Source organism: Platichthys flesus, chromosome 19 (genome assembly GCF_949316205.1).
Source record: "Platichthys flesus chromosome 19, fPlaFle2.1, whole genome shotgun sequence".
NCBI lineage: Eukaryota > Metazoa > Chordata > Actinopteri > Pleuronectiformes > Pleuronectidae > Platichthys > Platichthys flesus.
The window spans coordinates 287,624-300,642 of record NC_084963.1 but is presented as its reverse complement, the minus strand read 5'-3'; the positions used below and the strand labels follow the sequence as shown (position 1 = coordinate 300,642).

At 47.5% G+C, this 13,019-nt stretch overlaps 3 protein-coding genes across 5 annotated transcripts in view; 1 reads left to right on the top strand and 2 right to left on the bottom strand.

The window, feature by feature from the left end:
- Positions 1 to 397: 397 nt before the first annotated feature.
- LOC133974756 (uncharacterized) lies at positions 398 to 3,617 on the bottom strand. Of its 3 annotated transcripts, none has more exons than XM_062412465.1 (5): positions 3,414 to 3,617; positions 1,754 to 1,949; positions 1,436 to 1,557; positions 1,016 to 1,090; positions 398 to 865 (listed from the first exon to the last, which is right to left on the bottom strand). In XM_062412465.1, exons 2-5 carry the CDS (start codon positions 1,863 to 1,865, stop codon positions 737 to 739), a joined length of 438 nt encoding a protein of 145 aa, XP_062268449.1. In that variant the 5' UTR covers positions 1,866 to 1,949; positions 3,414 to 3,617; the 3' UTR covers positions 398 to 736. The 3 variants fall into 3 exon arrangements, with proteins under 3 accessions (XP_062268449.1, XP_062268450.1, XP_062268451.1); XM_062412466.1 differs by having other exon boundaries at positions 1,754 to 1,920; XM_062412467.1 differs by lacking the exon at positions 3,414 to 3,617 and adding an exon at positions 2,031 to 2,437 and having other exon boundaries at positions 1,754 to 1,920.
- A 334-nt stretch (positions 3,618 to 3,951) lies between these two features.
- Positions 3,952 to 8,240, bottom strand: psmb10 (proteasome 20S subunit beta 10). Its single transcript, XM_062412462.1, has 9 exons — positions 8,100 to 8,240; positions 6,908 to 7,001; positions 6,027 to 6,120; positions 5,820 to 5,917; positions 5,366 to 5,506; positions 5,147 to 5,262; positions 4,843 to 4,901; positions 4,310 to 4,461; positions 3,952 to 4,213 (listed from the first exon to the last, which is right to left on the bottom strand). Exons 2-9 carry the CDS (start codon positions 6,964 to 6,966, stop codon positions 4,102 to 4,104), a joined length of 831 nt encoding a protein of 276 aa, XP_062268446.1. The 5' UTR covers positions 6,967 to 7,001; positions 8,100 to 8,240; the 3' UTR covers positions 3,952 to 4,101.
- The window catches only part of ndor1 (NADPH dependent diflavin oxidoreductase 1), a 4,827-nt gene continuing 15 nt past the window's right edge, over positions 8,208 to 13,019 (top strand). The window contains exons 1-14 of the mRNA XM_062412461.1: positions 8,208 to 8,342; positions 8,438 to 8,515; positions 8,653 to 8,750; positions 8,835 to 8,933; positions 9,421 to 9,522; positions 9,641 to 9,841; positions 9,947 to 10,074; positions 10,147 to 10,358; positions 10,496 to 10,603; positions 10,696 to 10,810; positions 11,085 to 11,231; positions 11,326 to 11,444; positions 11,743 to 11,837; positions 12,245 to 13,019. The exon at positions 12,245 to 13,019 is cut by the window's right edge and continues 15 nt beyond it. Coding sequence (XP_062268445.1) covers positions 8,208 to 8,342; positions 8,438 to 8,515; positions 8,653 to 8,750; positions 8,835 to 8,933; positions 9,421 to 9,522; positions 9,641 to 9,841; positions 9,947 to 10,074; positions 10,147 to 10,358; positions 10,496 to 10,603; positions 10,696 to 10,810; positions 11,085 to 11,231; positions 11,326 to 11,444; positions 11,743 to 11,837; positions 12,245 to 12,389 — 1,782 coding nt within the window. The 3' untranslated portion in view covers positions 12,390 to 13,019. The remainder of the gene's footprint in view (positions 8,343 to 8,437; positions 8,516 to 8,652; positions 8,751 to 8,834; positions 8,934 to 9,420; positions 9,523 to 9,640; positions 9,842 to 9,946; positions 10,075 to 10,146; positions 10,359 to 10,495; positions 10,604 to 10,695; positions 10,811 to 11,084; positions 11,232 to 11,325; positions 11,445 to 11,742; positions 11,838 to 12,244) is intronic.

Sequence of the window (13,019 nt, the reverse complement as noted above, 5' to 3'; positions counted from 1 at the left end):
TCCCACAGTTTCATGCTATTTACAACCGGAAATTAAACGTCCAATTAGAGGCGGAGCTTTGACCAGACGAAACGCCATTGGCTCTTTTGTCCGTCTATCATTTGCTGGAGCAGCTAGTCAGTGTGGGCGGGACAGATTCTACCTGCTTATTATATTAAGACGTCATAGGCGGGCTGATAAAGATACAAATAAATATATATATATAAATATATATATATAAATATATATATATATATAGTGCAAACATGTACACACCAGATATTATCTTGTTTACAGAGATATTCTTCATTGATATATAGGAAGTGGAGACGCGTCATTAATTACACTTGTGTTGAACAGAAACAAAACAACTGACATTAAATCTTTGCTGGTGTCCAGATCAAAATAACACATCATGTTCAATAGGAATAAAATGGCTTTTTATTAAGAAAATAACTTTCTATGAAGTATGGAGCAACATTTACACGTCATTGAAACATCACAGAGGAGTGATCATTAACAAATTTATAAAAGCACAGGATAATTTTCCTTCTTCTTAAAACACGTCTGAAGCTGCTCAGTGGACCTGAACTTGTCATTCTGATGATATTTTGCCAACTTACGATAAATACAATACATTTTTTCTTTAAAATGTTAAGACCCAAATTTGGTAAAAGGTCAGAGTTTCTAAAAACAGGTGAAAGGTTTAAACTGGTGGAGAGCATCTTGTTCCTGCTGCGATACTTGTGAGGTGTTGTCACAGGGTGTCCACACCGCGGATCCTCCGGGCCAGCTGAATGTCGCGGGGGAACAGGGTCACCCGCTTGGCGTGGATCGCACACAGGTTGGCGTCCGAGAACAGCAGGACGAGAAACGCCTCTGCAGCCTGAGGGCGTGAGGAGCAGGGAGCCAGACAACAGAGACATTAACTTTATCTGAATGATATCGATGCAGGAGGAGAGAAATGAATTCAAAATGATGACACGAAGTAGACACTGTGAAGCTTGTTAGCTTGGTGGTGGAGGCAGCGTCTTACCTCCTGCAGGGCGAGAATAGCGTAAACCTGCCATCGGAGAGCTTCTCTGGAGAAAGTTTGACAAACTTCACGAACCTGAACAAAAACAAGAAGCTCGGTTGTGTTTTTCAAAACAGCCACAGTTTAAGTTTCTTCTTTTAAACTGCACTTCTCATTGTAAATGTTCAATCTCCACCAATGTTACACAGTGGAGAGCAGAGCGATGAATAATAATATACATTACTTCATATTGGTCTGCTTCCATTCTGACTTTATCTATTCAGAGACGTCTGTCCCTCTGTCCTCACACACAAAGCTTCAGCCCCACTGTCTCATCATTCAAACTGCTCCCTGTGTTCTAAAGGCTAGAGCTGGGACTGAGGTTCCACATGACCCCCAGTGCTCATGTTCTCCATGTGATTTGAAGACCAAGCAACTCACCAGGCGAGAGAACGGTCCCTTCCTGAGCAGAAGGTCCGTGCTCTTCTGGTACCTGCGGATTTCCATCAAGGCCTTTGTGCCTGGTCGGAACCTTCTCTTCTTGGGAGTCACGGGACGCGCGACTGGAAAACACAGACAGAGGAATATCTTAGCTTCTGGAGTATGGACTGGTTCCAATAAACGTTTTAAAGGGGACAGAGTTCTTCCTGTTGTATCGAAAAAGGAGGAATTTATTTTCTAATAATAATAAAACTGTTACATGCATACAGGAGGATGTTGAGTCATACACGTCAGCCTCACTGGTTCAGTTCATCTCACCTGAACCACTCCTTCTCGGGGACCGGGCTGTGGAGGTCCCCGGGGCCGACACCTCGGAGCGGTGCTTTGGGGCTTTGCCCTTCCGACGACTGCTGGAGGAGTCGTGACGCATCTCTGTCGACACACAGGTCCGTCCACGAGAGGGAAGACGCTGCAGCAGAGTCCGACTGTGAAGGACAGAGGACGTCTACGATTTCTAAATGAAAACAGACAGACACTTTTTACTCTTCTATAAAACACCAGATTCCCTCTCTCATCTAAACGCTCCTCTCATCACCTCTCAGCCAGAGGAAAGCTTCGGGTTCGGAGACGCTCCAGGGGCCAGACACGAATCCTGACGCTTTCTCATGGACTTTGAGCAGCCACTGTGAAGAACCTGTCCTGTCCCTGTCCTGGATCCACTGTGAAGAACCTGTCCCTGTCCTGGATCCACTGTGAAGAACCTGTCCTGTCCCTGTCCTGGATCCACTGTGAAGAACCTGTCCTGTCCCTGTCCTGGATCCACTGTGAAGAACCTGTCCCTGTCCTGGATCCACTGTGAAGAACCTGTCCTGTCCCTGTCCTGGATCCACTGTGAAGAACCTGTCCTGTCCCTGTCCTGGATCCACTATGAAGAACCTGTCCTGTCCCTGTCCTGGATCCACTGTGAAGAACCTGTCCCTGGATCCACTGTGAAGAACATGTCCTGTCCCTGTCCTGGATCCACTGTGAAGAACCTGTCCTGTCCCTGTCCTGGATCCACTGTGAAGAACCTGTCCTGTCCCTGTCCTGGATCCACTGTGAAGAACCTGTCCTGACCCTGTCATGGATCCACTGTGAAGACCCTGACCTGTCCCTGTCCTGGATCCACTGTGAAGAACCTGTCCTGTCCCTGTCCTGGATCTACTGTGAAGAACCTGTCCCTGTCCTGGATCTACTGTGAAGAACCTGTCCTGTCCCTGTCCTGGATCCACTGTGAAGAACCTGTCCTGTCCCTGTCCTGGATCCACTATGAAGAACCTGTCCTGTCCCTGTCCTGGATCCACTGTGAAGAACCTGTCCTGTCCCTGTCCTGGATCTACTGTGAAGAACCTGTCCCTGTCCTGGATCTACTGTGAAGAACCTGTCCCTGGATCCACTGTGAAGAACCTGTCCTGTCCCTGTCCTGGATCCACTATGAAGAACCTGTCCTGTCCCTGTCCTGGATCCACTGTGAAGAACCTGTCCTGTCCCTGTCCTGGATCTACTGTGAAGAACATGTCCCTGTCCTGGATCCACTGTGAAGAACCTGTCCTGTCCCTGTCCTGGATCCACTGTGAAGAACCTGTCCCTGGATCCACTGTGAGGAACCTGTCCTGTCCCTGTCCCGGATCTACTGTGAAGAACCTGTCCCTGGATCCACTGTGAAGAACCTGTCCTGTCCCTGTCCCGGATTCTACTGTGAACCTGATGTCAGACCTTCTCAGACTGGACTCATATTGAACGAGGATCGTCTCATGTAAACAGAATCAAACTTGCCCTGAAGTGATTCAGATTCAGATTGAATTGACGTGGAGGATTCAACTGGATTAAACTGGATTATTTCAACGAGTCAAACTACTGGTATTATATTTATCTGGCTAACGGCTACATGCTAACAGCTAGCGTTAGCCCCTGCTGGCTTTACGCGGAGTGAACTCACCAAAGAGCAGCTTTACATTTATCACGTGATGTCTCTGCAGCTCGGGTCACTCAGGGAAGCGGACGTGGACTCACAGGAGGAGCTGGACGAGGTCTCCGGTTCGAATCCTTCATACAATCCTCGAAAAGCGAAGAGAAAGCGACGAGTTCCCTGAAACACAACAGATTCAAAGGGCCCCGCTGCTCCGCCTCAGCCAATCAGCGGGCAGGGAGGGGGCGGGGTCGATCTTCGAGAGCTCTTGAAATAAATCGTTGCGACTTTAGGGGGGCGGGAACGTAACGGTCATATTGTCAGCACGTCGCATGGAGACACCGGTTCCTCCGGGTGTGAGGATGAAGCGCACCCTGGAGCCGGAGGACACAAGGTGATTGGAGGAAAGTTGAAATCCACATTAATCTGTTTAATATAAAGTTCATCAGATGAGATCAGACAGATTCTCCACTAACTCATCTTAATGCAAATATATAGTTCACAGATATGAACCTTTGGTTTCTGCAATAAAGCTGAATAAATATAAAAAATCACAATGGAACTGGAAATCATTACAACAGATTTTAATGTGAAAGTGTTGCTCGTTAGACACAAAGTGAACATTAACTTCATGAAGAGAAACACAAACAAACTGATGTTCATGTAAGTGGTCTAACAAACTAAAGCTTTTATTGCAAACAGCTGATCCAAGCAGGTGTCACTCAGCGTCCATGGTGTGGACGGACTCATCCACCACGTCCAGGGACAGAGGGGTCACAGTCTTGGTCAGGACGGCAGTGGTTCCGGGTTCGAACCTGTACTTTCCCTCTCTGGAAGAAACACAGAGGAGGATCACACTTTGAACATGAACAGTAAAACACATAGATCCTTGTCTCAGCAGCTCGGCCTGACGGCTGGACGCTCACCTCGGGCCTCGGACCGCCAGCTGGTCGTAGCCTCGCAGGTGCTCAACTCCGGCCTCGGTGATCACGCACATGTCCACGTTGCTGCCGGAGCCCAGGTCGCAGAAAATCCCGGCAGCGATGGCGTCTCGTACGAGCTGCTTGGCCTCCTCCAGCTGAGACACAGAGAGAGACACCGACAGGTGAGTCCATGGTACTGACTGAACCACAGGTCGACCTCTGACCCCACAGCCCCTTCCTCTACGAACTCACGGCACATGAACAAGCCAATAATACACGAGGTCAATGTTTGTGTCGGAGGCATTACAACCTTAATACATCAGATAAATAGACTCTATATTATAGGATATATATAACACAGCAGACAGTGGTTGTTTGTTCTGGGCAGATGATTCACATTTGTATTTTGTGTTTTTACTTGTGTGTTGTTTTTGTATTATTGTTGATTATTTAAACAGCAGACTTTACACGTCTTATTTACAGCATACCTTTAGGATGAACCTATTCACATCTGTTTATTGGATTCATGGTCTCACCTCCATCTTCGGTTTGAATCTGTCCTCAAATACAGCGACAGCAGCTGCAGCTCCCGAACCTGAAACCAGTCAAACATCCACTTCTTATTCTAGTATTACTATTGGGCGTATTTGTTTTCCTACAGAAACGAGTTGCATTCACTTGAGAAACATGTTTTATTTCTAAAATGACAGAGATATGTTTGTTTTCACAAGAAAACGAATCTGGAAAACAGAACAGATGTTTTTCTTGGTTGAAGCTGGAATATTTTGGTCACAAGAAATAAAAGTGAAAGTTTCAGTAAAGCGAGCACAGGAGCCGTACCCATGGTGACGAAGGGCAGCTTGTCATAGGAGCCGTGAGGGTAAACGCTGTACAGGTGAGCTCCAGTCACATCCACTCCTCCCACTATCAGAGATGAGCCAACGTGACCCTGGTACCTGGGAAACCATCACGCAACATCTCAAACCATCGATAACCAACATGTCTCCTGAATTCACTGAGTTCTTCTCCTTCACCCAGTTTACTGGAGAACAACCAAACCTGAACAGCATCTGCTTCATCTGCCGGGTCACCATGGCCACGAGGGGGGGGCGCCCGGTGTTGAGCATGTGCAGCTCCACGTTGGACGCTGTGATCTGAGTGGTGACGACGGCGTCTGCTGCCACGCCAGCTCCACAGCAACTGCACAGAACACACACAACACAGCTCTTCTGATGTTCCTCAAACTCAGGAGACATGTGTTGGACCTGTGTCCATCCTAAGAGACGGATCCTCACATGTGTCTCTGAGGTTTCTACCTTCTTCACCTGCTAAAGGTTTTTAGTAGTTTGACTCTTGTTGAGGGTGAAGGACAGAGGACGTCTCACCTGGTTAAAGACTATGAGACAAACTGGGACCTGTGAATATGTGCTCTATAAATAAAACTTGATCGATTCATTGATTGTCTGAAAATATCTTCCGCTGTGAAGCTGCTGAACTAACCGGTCTCACTCACTAGATCTTTGGAGCGATGTAGTGTATCTTCATGCAGTTTTTGTCGGCCACCACCATGTCGTCTGTGGCCCTGGTGTCAGCTCCCAGGATCACTCCGTCCTGAGGGACAAGGACAGTCAGCACTCAGCTCACCTGGATCGTGTCCACAGTTCACGATCAGTCTGAAGAGCAGCAGGTCGCTCTGCACGTCTCTGAGTGAGATCCTCACCTTGTAAACAATCCCAGCGATGGTGGTCCCGGTTTTTCTGGCACTGGGAGCTTTGAAGCCGAGTTCCGACAAGTTGGACTCCAACACTGCATTTCTGGAAATGATGGTGAGCATCAGGAACATCACTAACATCCTGTTAAATTACTAAAGAGTGAGTGAGCCCTGAGCTGAGGGCCCCCCCTGCAAATGATATCAGGGACCTGCCAATACACTGTCTTGTCCAATCAGGAGTGAGCCTCAGCTGTCAATCAGTCTCCACGTGTTTCTATATCATCAAATAACTGATTCAAACCAAACTGATCAGAAACTTGAACAAACATCAGAGAGATGAAAACGACCTGAAGTGACAGAAACATCTTTACAAACATTTATTTAACGTCTACTTTGACTCTTTAGTTTGGTCCATGTACCATCTGCTAACATGGAGGAGGGTTTATGACCTATACTGCAGCCAGACACCAGGGGGCGATCCAGATGATTTGGCTTCACTTTCGGGGGTCATCCATTCTCTGTTTATAATAATGTCTATCCAGAAAGGGAAGCCAATGCCCCTGAAACCTGTGTTCTGTGTGCTGACCAGCAGGGGGCGACTCCTCTGGTAGTTTCTATAGAAAGTGACTTTTCACTTCATGACGTCAGTAACATTCAGGAGTTTCTGTCTCAGTCTCTAGTTTCAAGTCTTCTTCAAACAGCTGATGATCATTTAGTGAATTATGATCATTTAGAGTCAAACAGATCATAAAACACCAGATGTATTGGGAGGGGGGGTACCACAGAGTGATTGACAGCTAGCATAGCATATATTTATAGTGAGGCAGTGTTCATATCGTTATATAGATATACAGTGTCCCTGTCAGCAGCTTCAGGAGCAAGTTTCTCACCTGCGGCTGTTTTCAAAGCAGAATCCTCCAGACTTCAGCTCCGAGTCGATCTGGAGCATCTTCTCTCCGGAGATCTGGAAACTACTCAGTTCAACTGCGGAAATGAAACGTTGACTCGTGTCAGAGCTTTTCACAGGTTCTGACTTTTACTTTCACTTCTTCAGCTGAAGCCTTCCTGCTCCACACTGTAAAAAATGAAACTCTGACGTGGGACGAGAGAAGGAAACGCCCCTTTCTCCCACTTTGATCATTTTGGATTAAATGATTTTTATTCTGTTGGATTAAAAGAATAAAAGACTCTTGTTGACCAAACTGTGTCACCTTCTTTCAAAATAAAACCAGATTCCGGACAAATACATAATAAAAACATAATTATATATTGTATCTCCTCTGTGTGTGTGTGTGTGTGTGTGTGTGTGTTTGTGTGTGTATGTGTGTGTTGGTCACAGATTGTGTTGTGTGTTTGTTTTCTACAATAACAGACATTACTTGGATTTGTATATCTTTAAATCCAAGTAATGAGCAGAAGAACTTGTATGTTAAAGTAGTGTTGACTTATCAGACCAGAACTCCGTGTATCAGAGTCTGGTGGTTGTTAAAATCACCGGTGAGTTGCAGTACTCACTCCCCGCGGTGTTACTCTGATGTAAGTTGTTCATGTGCTCGTTGCTGCCTCCTGTGAACGATTAGGCATTTCAAGTTTCCGAGCTTCTTTTTGTCTTTGAACGCAACACCAGTGCGCAGGCCAATCACAAGTCGAATCGGGCTTTGCCGTAAAGTGTGACGTAGTGTTGAGAATGCGGAAGTGATGTGCTCGCTCAGCTGTTTATTATCAGACTTTATTTAAGAGTGACTCTGGAGCAGCAGCGGTTTGTAGTTTTTATATTTTATATCTATATTTATATTACACAAGTCACATACAGACGGAAAATACATAATTCAATATTACGTAGCTATCCTGTTAGCAGTTAGCAACGTGGACGAGAGAGTTACGACAGTGTCTGATGATGACTAACGTATTCTCTGTTCTGTTACATTTAAAATAATACTAAATCAGGTTTGTTTAATATCGTGACTGATCAATGGAAACACTGAAATCACATTTTGAGGAAATCAACTTCCAGGATTATTGTCTGAAGGTCACATGTTTAAAACTCAGTGGTTAACTAATGTATATGTTTGATTACATCACCTCAGTGTTATTCATATCCCACTGCAGCCGGAGCATATCACAGGGTTATTCACTGGAAACCCAACCTGGTGTATTTGGGACACGACTCTCTTCTAGTAATCCGTGGTGATGTCGCAGCCCAGTCTCCTGGTCCTGTACGGGAGTCAGACTGGAACCGCCCAGGACACGGCCCAGAGGATCCTACGACAGGCCAAGAGGAGGTGGCTGCAGGTCCGGGTGCTGCCTCTGGACAGTTACAACGTGGTCAGTGGCTCATGACTCATTCACGGTCCCTGCAGTGATGGAGTCTGACGGAGAATCACCTGAAATCACCGAGTGTGTCTCCTCTGCTCCAACAGGCCGAGCTGATCTCAGAGCCCCTGGTGGTCTTCGTGTGTGCCACCAGCGGACAAGGAGAAGCTCCAGACAACATGAAGGTAAGCAAACAACACACGGGCAACATATTAAATAAAGAAGATAAATAGTTCTATTACTGTTTCTATTCTAAGCAGGGAACTCCTTCACGAGTGTTGAAGGGACAGTTTGACGTCCGACTCTTGTCTTACTTCCACAGAACTTCTGGAGGTTTCTCTTTAAGAAGTCTTTACCGGTTGGATCTCTCAGTCGGCTGGACTGTGCCGTGCTGGGCCTCGGGGACTCGTCCTATCCAAAGTCAGTCGTCTCCACTGCTTTGCTTCTCGTGCTCCACGTGGAGAATCACTCGCAGCTCAAAGCTTGAACTGCTTTTGTCCGTAGGTTCAACTTCGTGGCCAAGAAGCTTCAGAAGCGCCTGGTGCAGCTCGGGGCCCGCCTGCTGCTTCCTGTCGGGCTGGTGGATGACCAGCACGACCTGGGGTGAGAACACAGACCTGGATCAGGAAAGAGCATTTAGAGTCAAACAGACTATAAAGCATTGGAGTATTGGAGGGTGGATACCACAGTTTGATTGACAGCTAGTATCGTCCAATGGGCGAGTCCTCGAGCTCTCAGTCAAGCTCCATCCCCCCATCCTCCAAATATGGTTACTTCTGTTTTTTTTAAAACATGACGGACACAATGTGAAACTGATGCAGCAGCTCACAAACCAGTTTTACAGTTTAACCATAAACTGTATCATTAAAAACTATAAATACTAAGAAAATACAAATCTATAGAAGTTGCTAGACGCACATCTTTTCTGTTTCTATCACACTGAGATTTCTGTGGGTTCATGTTTGTGACACGTTTACAGAATGTACCATCTTAGTATATGATGCGTTTTATTGTGTAGGTTTGAATTAAGCTTGATAACATCTGGAATCAAACCTGTGACGTTGCTGCTGTGAACTGTTGTTTGAAACAGGCCGGACGCGGTGATCGACCCGTGGCTCTCCTCCTTCTGGGAGGAGGTGCTGCTCCTCTACCCGTCTGTGGCTGACGTGGCTCCACTGAGGGAAGATGAACCGTGAGTTTCCACCTGTTGTGCTCGTTGAGACTCTTTTAGAAGCAGATTATTATTTCCTGTTTGTTGTTTGTCGAGGTTTAGTCGCTCCACAGTTTGTTGTTGTTGTTTCGTGTGGCAGACTCCCCCCAACATACAAGTTCCACTTCCTGGATGATGTGAAGGAGGAGGTCGACCACCGGCTGAGGAGCACCGAGCAGACGCTCCCCTCCGCGTCTCAGGCCTTTCCTGCCAGACTGGTGTCCAACAGGAGGGTATCAGACGTGTCCCACTTCCAGGAAGTGAGGCACATCGAGTTTGACATCACTGGATCCAACATCCAGTAAGAATTGACTCAGTCAGACAGGGAGCAGGAAAAGTGACTTCAGAACGGTTGATGTTGACAGACGAGTGAAGTCCCAGCTCACAACAAAGTGCTGCTGTGCAGGTTCGATGCCGGTGACGTGGTGAGCATGCGTCCCTGTAACGCACCAGAAGACGGACGACAATTCTGCCAGCTGCTGGGATTAGATCCAGACGCCCGGTTCACGCTGAGAGCCACGGACAACACTGCAGGTTGGTACGACCCGCCCGTGTGACCCGGGTCTTCCTTCATTCCACTTTTCTTTGAACCTCTTGACTTGTCAGTTCCAGCCGGACTTCCTCAGCCTTGCACCGTGCGCCACCTGGTGGAGAGCTACCTGGACATCGGCGCTGTGCCGCGCCGCTCCTTCTTTGAGCTGCTGTCCACGTTCGCCACCGACGAGCTGGAGCGGGAGAAGCTGGTGGAGTTCAGCTCGGCTGCAGGTCAGGCCGAGCTGCACAGCTACTGCAACCAGCTGCGACGCACCGCGCTGGAGGTGAGGAGTGACTTCTTCACAGCAGCTTTCTCATTACTCCGATGTTTGTTAACAACAGCAAGAGTCTCATTTGTTTAAGGCTTCATATCTAGAACCCGTCTTTGGTTCCACGTGTTGAGGTTCATGTGTCGCCGCAGGTTTTGGCGGATTTCCCAAAGACAACGGCCGAACTCAAAGTGGATTATCTCCTGGACCTTTTCCCTGAGATCCAGCCTCGGTCTTTCTCCATCGCCTCCTCGCTCCAGGTAACTCATCCGTCACAACAACAAGAGATGTTCTGTGTCCTTCTGGATGTTTGTTCAGGAGGAGAAAGATGAGATGTTGTCTCTCCACGCAGGTTCATCCAAACCGGCTTCAGATCCTCGTAGCTGTTGTTTGCTACAAAACCAAGTTGTTTAAACCCCGAAGAGGCCTCTGCTCCAGCTGGTTGTCCTCCCTGGACCCAGAACAAGGTCTGAGCACATTCTCTTTCTGATCGGCTCATGAGTTTGTTTCAAATCTGAATAAGCAGCAGATGATGGTCCGGGTCGATCACAGCAACATGTCAGGGACAAGATCCACAGACTGAAAGCAGCTTTTCTGAAATGTGATAATTTCAAAAGGGGAATAAAAATGATTTTCTTCTAACCGAGGTCAACAAAGTTAAAGTTCTGCAGTTAAAAACAAAAGCCGTGTGAATAAAATCCTCCTGATGTGATGATCCTCTGTCCTCTGACTCGGTCTCAGGGGACGTGCGTGTTCCTCTGTGGGTGAAGAAGGGAAGTCTGAAGTTCCCTAAAGACCAGGACACTCCTGTGATCATGGTCGGACCCGGGACCGGAGTGGCCCCGTTCAGGGCGGCGTTACAAGAGAGGACCGCTGAGGGAAAGACCGGTGAGTTCTGCACTGCTCCCACTTTGACTTCACATGTGGACCTCCTCCTCTTCATCCTCTTCTTCCTCTTCTTCCTCTCCTCCCTGCTCTTTAGCCAACGTCCTGTTCTTCGGCTGTCGCTCCCAGTCCAAGGACTTCTACTTCAGGTCAGAGTGGGAGGAGATGACGGAGGCCGGACGTCTGACCCTCTTCACGGCCTTCTCACGAGACCAGGTCCCACACAGTCACCAGCACATTAGATCTGAATCAAATATCATCATTTTATCTTTTAAACAATGAACTCTTGGGACGTCCTGCTCATCAGGTCAAATAGGTGGTTTTTGAGGTCTCGTGACCTTTGACCCTTTACCAGTTAAATCCTACAAGTTCAAGTTTGAGTTCAACTCTGCAGCAGATTCCTCAAAGTTCCTAAGAGAGAGCGACGGTCAATCTGAAAACATAATTCAAGTGTTAAATCTGCTGAAGCAGAGTTCACCTGCCCCCCCACAGCTGAGCCAGTGTTTGTTCTCAGGAGGAGAAGGTGTACGTGCAGCACCGTGTGGCGGAGAACGCTGCGCTGCTCTGGGATCTGATCGTTAACAAACGTGGCTGCTTCTACATCGCTGGGTGAGTCCAGACCGTGAGCCTGAGACCAGCCTCGGGTCCACGAGGAGAATCGCTGTCCTCCAATCAAACGCCAGCAGCTTCTCACATGTGAAGACACACACGTCTTGTTTTCTATGTTTGAACTCGAGTGTTATTCAGAAAAAAAGATTCATCCAACCAGCGAAGCAAAAGAATCATGAAGGGTTTTTATGGATTTGAACAATTTGGAAACTGAGAATATCTTTCCTCACTGCTCATGAATCCTCTTCACTGAGCAGAGCAGAGAGCGGCTTCTCTCTGAAGCAGCTCCTGTGATGTGGTTCCTCATCAGCACCTGGCGTTTATTGGTTGGATCATTTTGACAAACTCCATGTCTGTGTGATTTCTGTATCTGACGGCTGCTGAATCTCTGTTTCTGATTCCGACAGGAATGCTAAACAGATGCCGGCCAGCGTGAGCGACGCGTTGAGAGGTGTGTTCCAGCAGGAGGGGGGCGTGTCCTCAGAGGAAGCCGAGCAAATGCTGGTGGCCATGGAGCGGGGGGGGCGACTCCAGAGCGAGACGTGGTCGTGAGACGTGTTGCCTGTGACCCGGAATCAAGACGTTGGTTCATCACATGGTTCCAGCTTCTTCTGAGCTCAGAACCACGAGCTGCTGCTGGAACATCAGGAAACCGACTGAGAGAGAAGAGCAGGGTTCTAAAACCTGAAGCTGAGAAGAGTCCTGCTCCTCCTGCTCCTCCTGCTCCTCCTCCTGCTCCTGCTCCTGCTCCTCCTGCTCCTGCTCCTCCTCCTCCTGCTCCTCCTCCTCCTGCTCCTACTGCTCCTGCTCCTCCTGCTCCTCCTGCTCCTACTGCTCCTGCTCCTCCTGCTCCTCCTGCTCCTCCTGCTCCTCCTCCTCCTCCCACACACTCATAAATATCAGTCTGATTATTTTCATCAAGATCCATGAATTAACCTGATTTCTCCTCTTTCATGAAGTCAAAGTTGATCTTAGAGTAAATTATGAAAAAGTCAATATGAAATTTTATTCAAACGTGAACGTCCGTCTTGTTTTCACATTGAGGCTGAAAATGAATCCAGTAATTTTTTTTACTTTATTCAATCAAATCTTTTTTGGGGGGATTGGCTCCATTTAAACTTTTACACTTGTTTTATTTGACTGTTGTCTTTTGAAGTTAAATGTAAACTTTATCTTCATTAA

Bases quoted from the DNA above. Each gene is read 5' to 3' on its own strand.
- LOC133974756 (XM_062412465.1), bottom strand. From the start codon at position 1,865: ATGCGTCACGACTCCTCCAGCAGTCGTCGGAAGGGCAAAGCCCCAAAG. The intron at 1,091-1,435 runs GTGAGTTGCTTG...GTTTTTGTTCAG, and splicing joins AGGGACCGTTCTCTCGCCTG to GTTCGTGAAGTTTGTCAAAC. The intron at 866-1,015 runs GTAAGACGCTGC...TCACGCCCTCAG, and splicing joins CTATTCTCGCCCTGCAGGAG to GCTGCAGAGGCGTTTCTCGT.
- psmb10 (XM_062412462.1), bottom strand. From the start codon at position 6,966: ATGCTCCAGATCGACTCGGAGCTGAAGTCTGGAGGATTCTGCTTTGAA. The intron at 5,918-6,026 runs GTGAGGATCTCA...CTTGTCCCTCAG, and splicing joins TCGCTGGGATTGTTTACAAG to GACGGAGTGATCCTGGGAGC. The intron at 4,462-4,842 runs GTGAGACCATGA...TCTGTGTCTCAG, and splicing joins GATTCAAACCGAAGATGGAG to CTGGAGGAGGCCAAGCAGCT.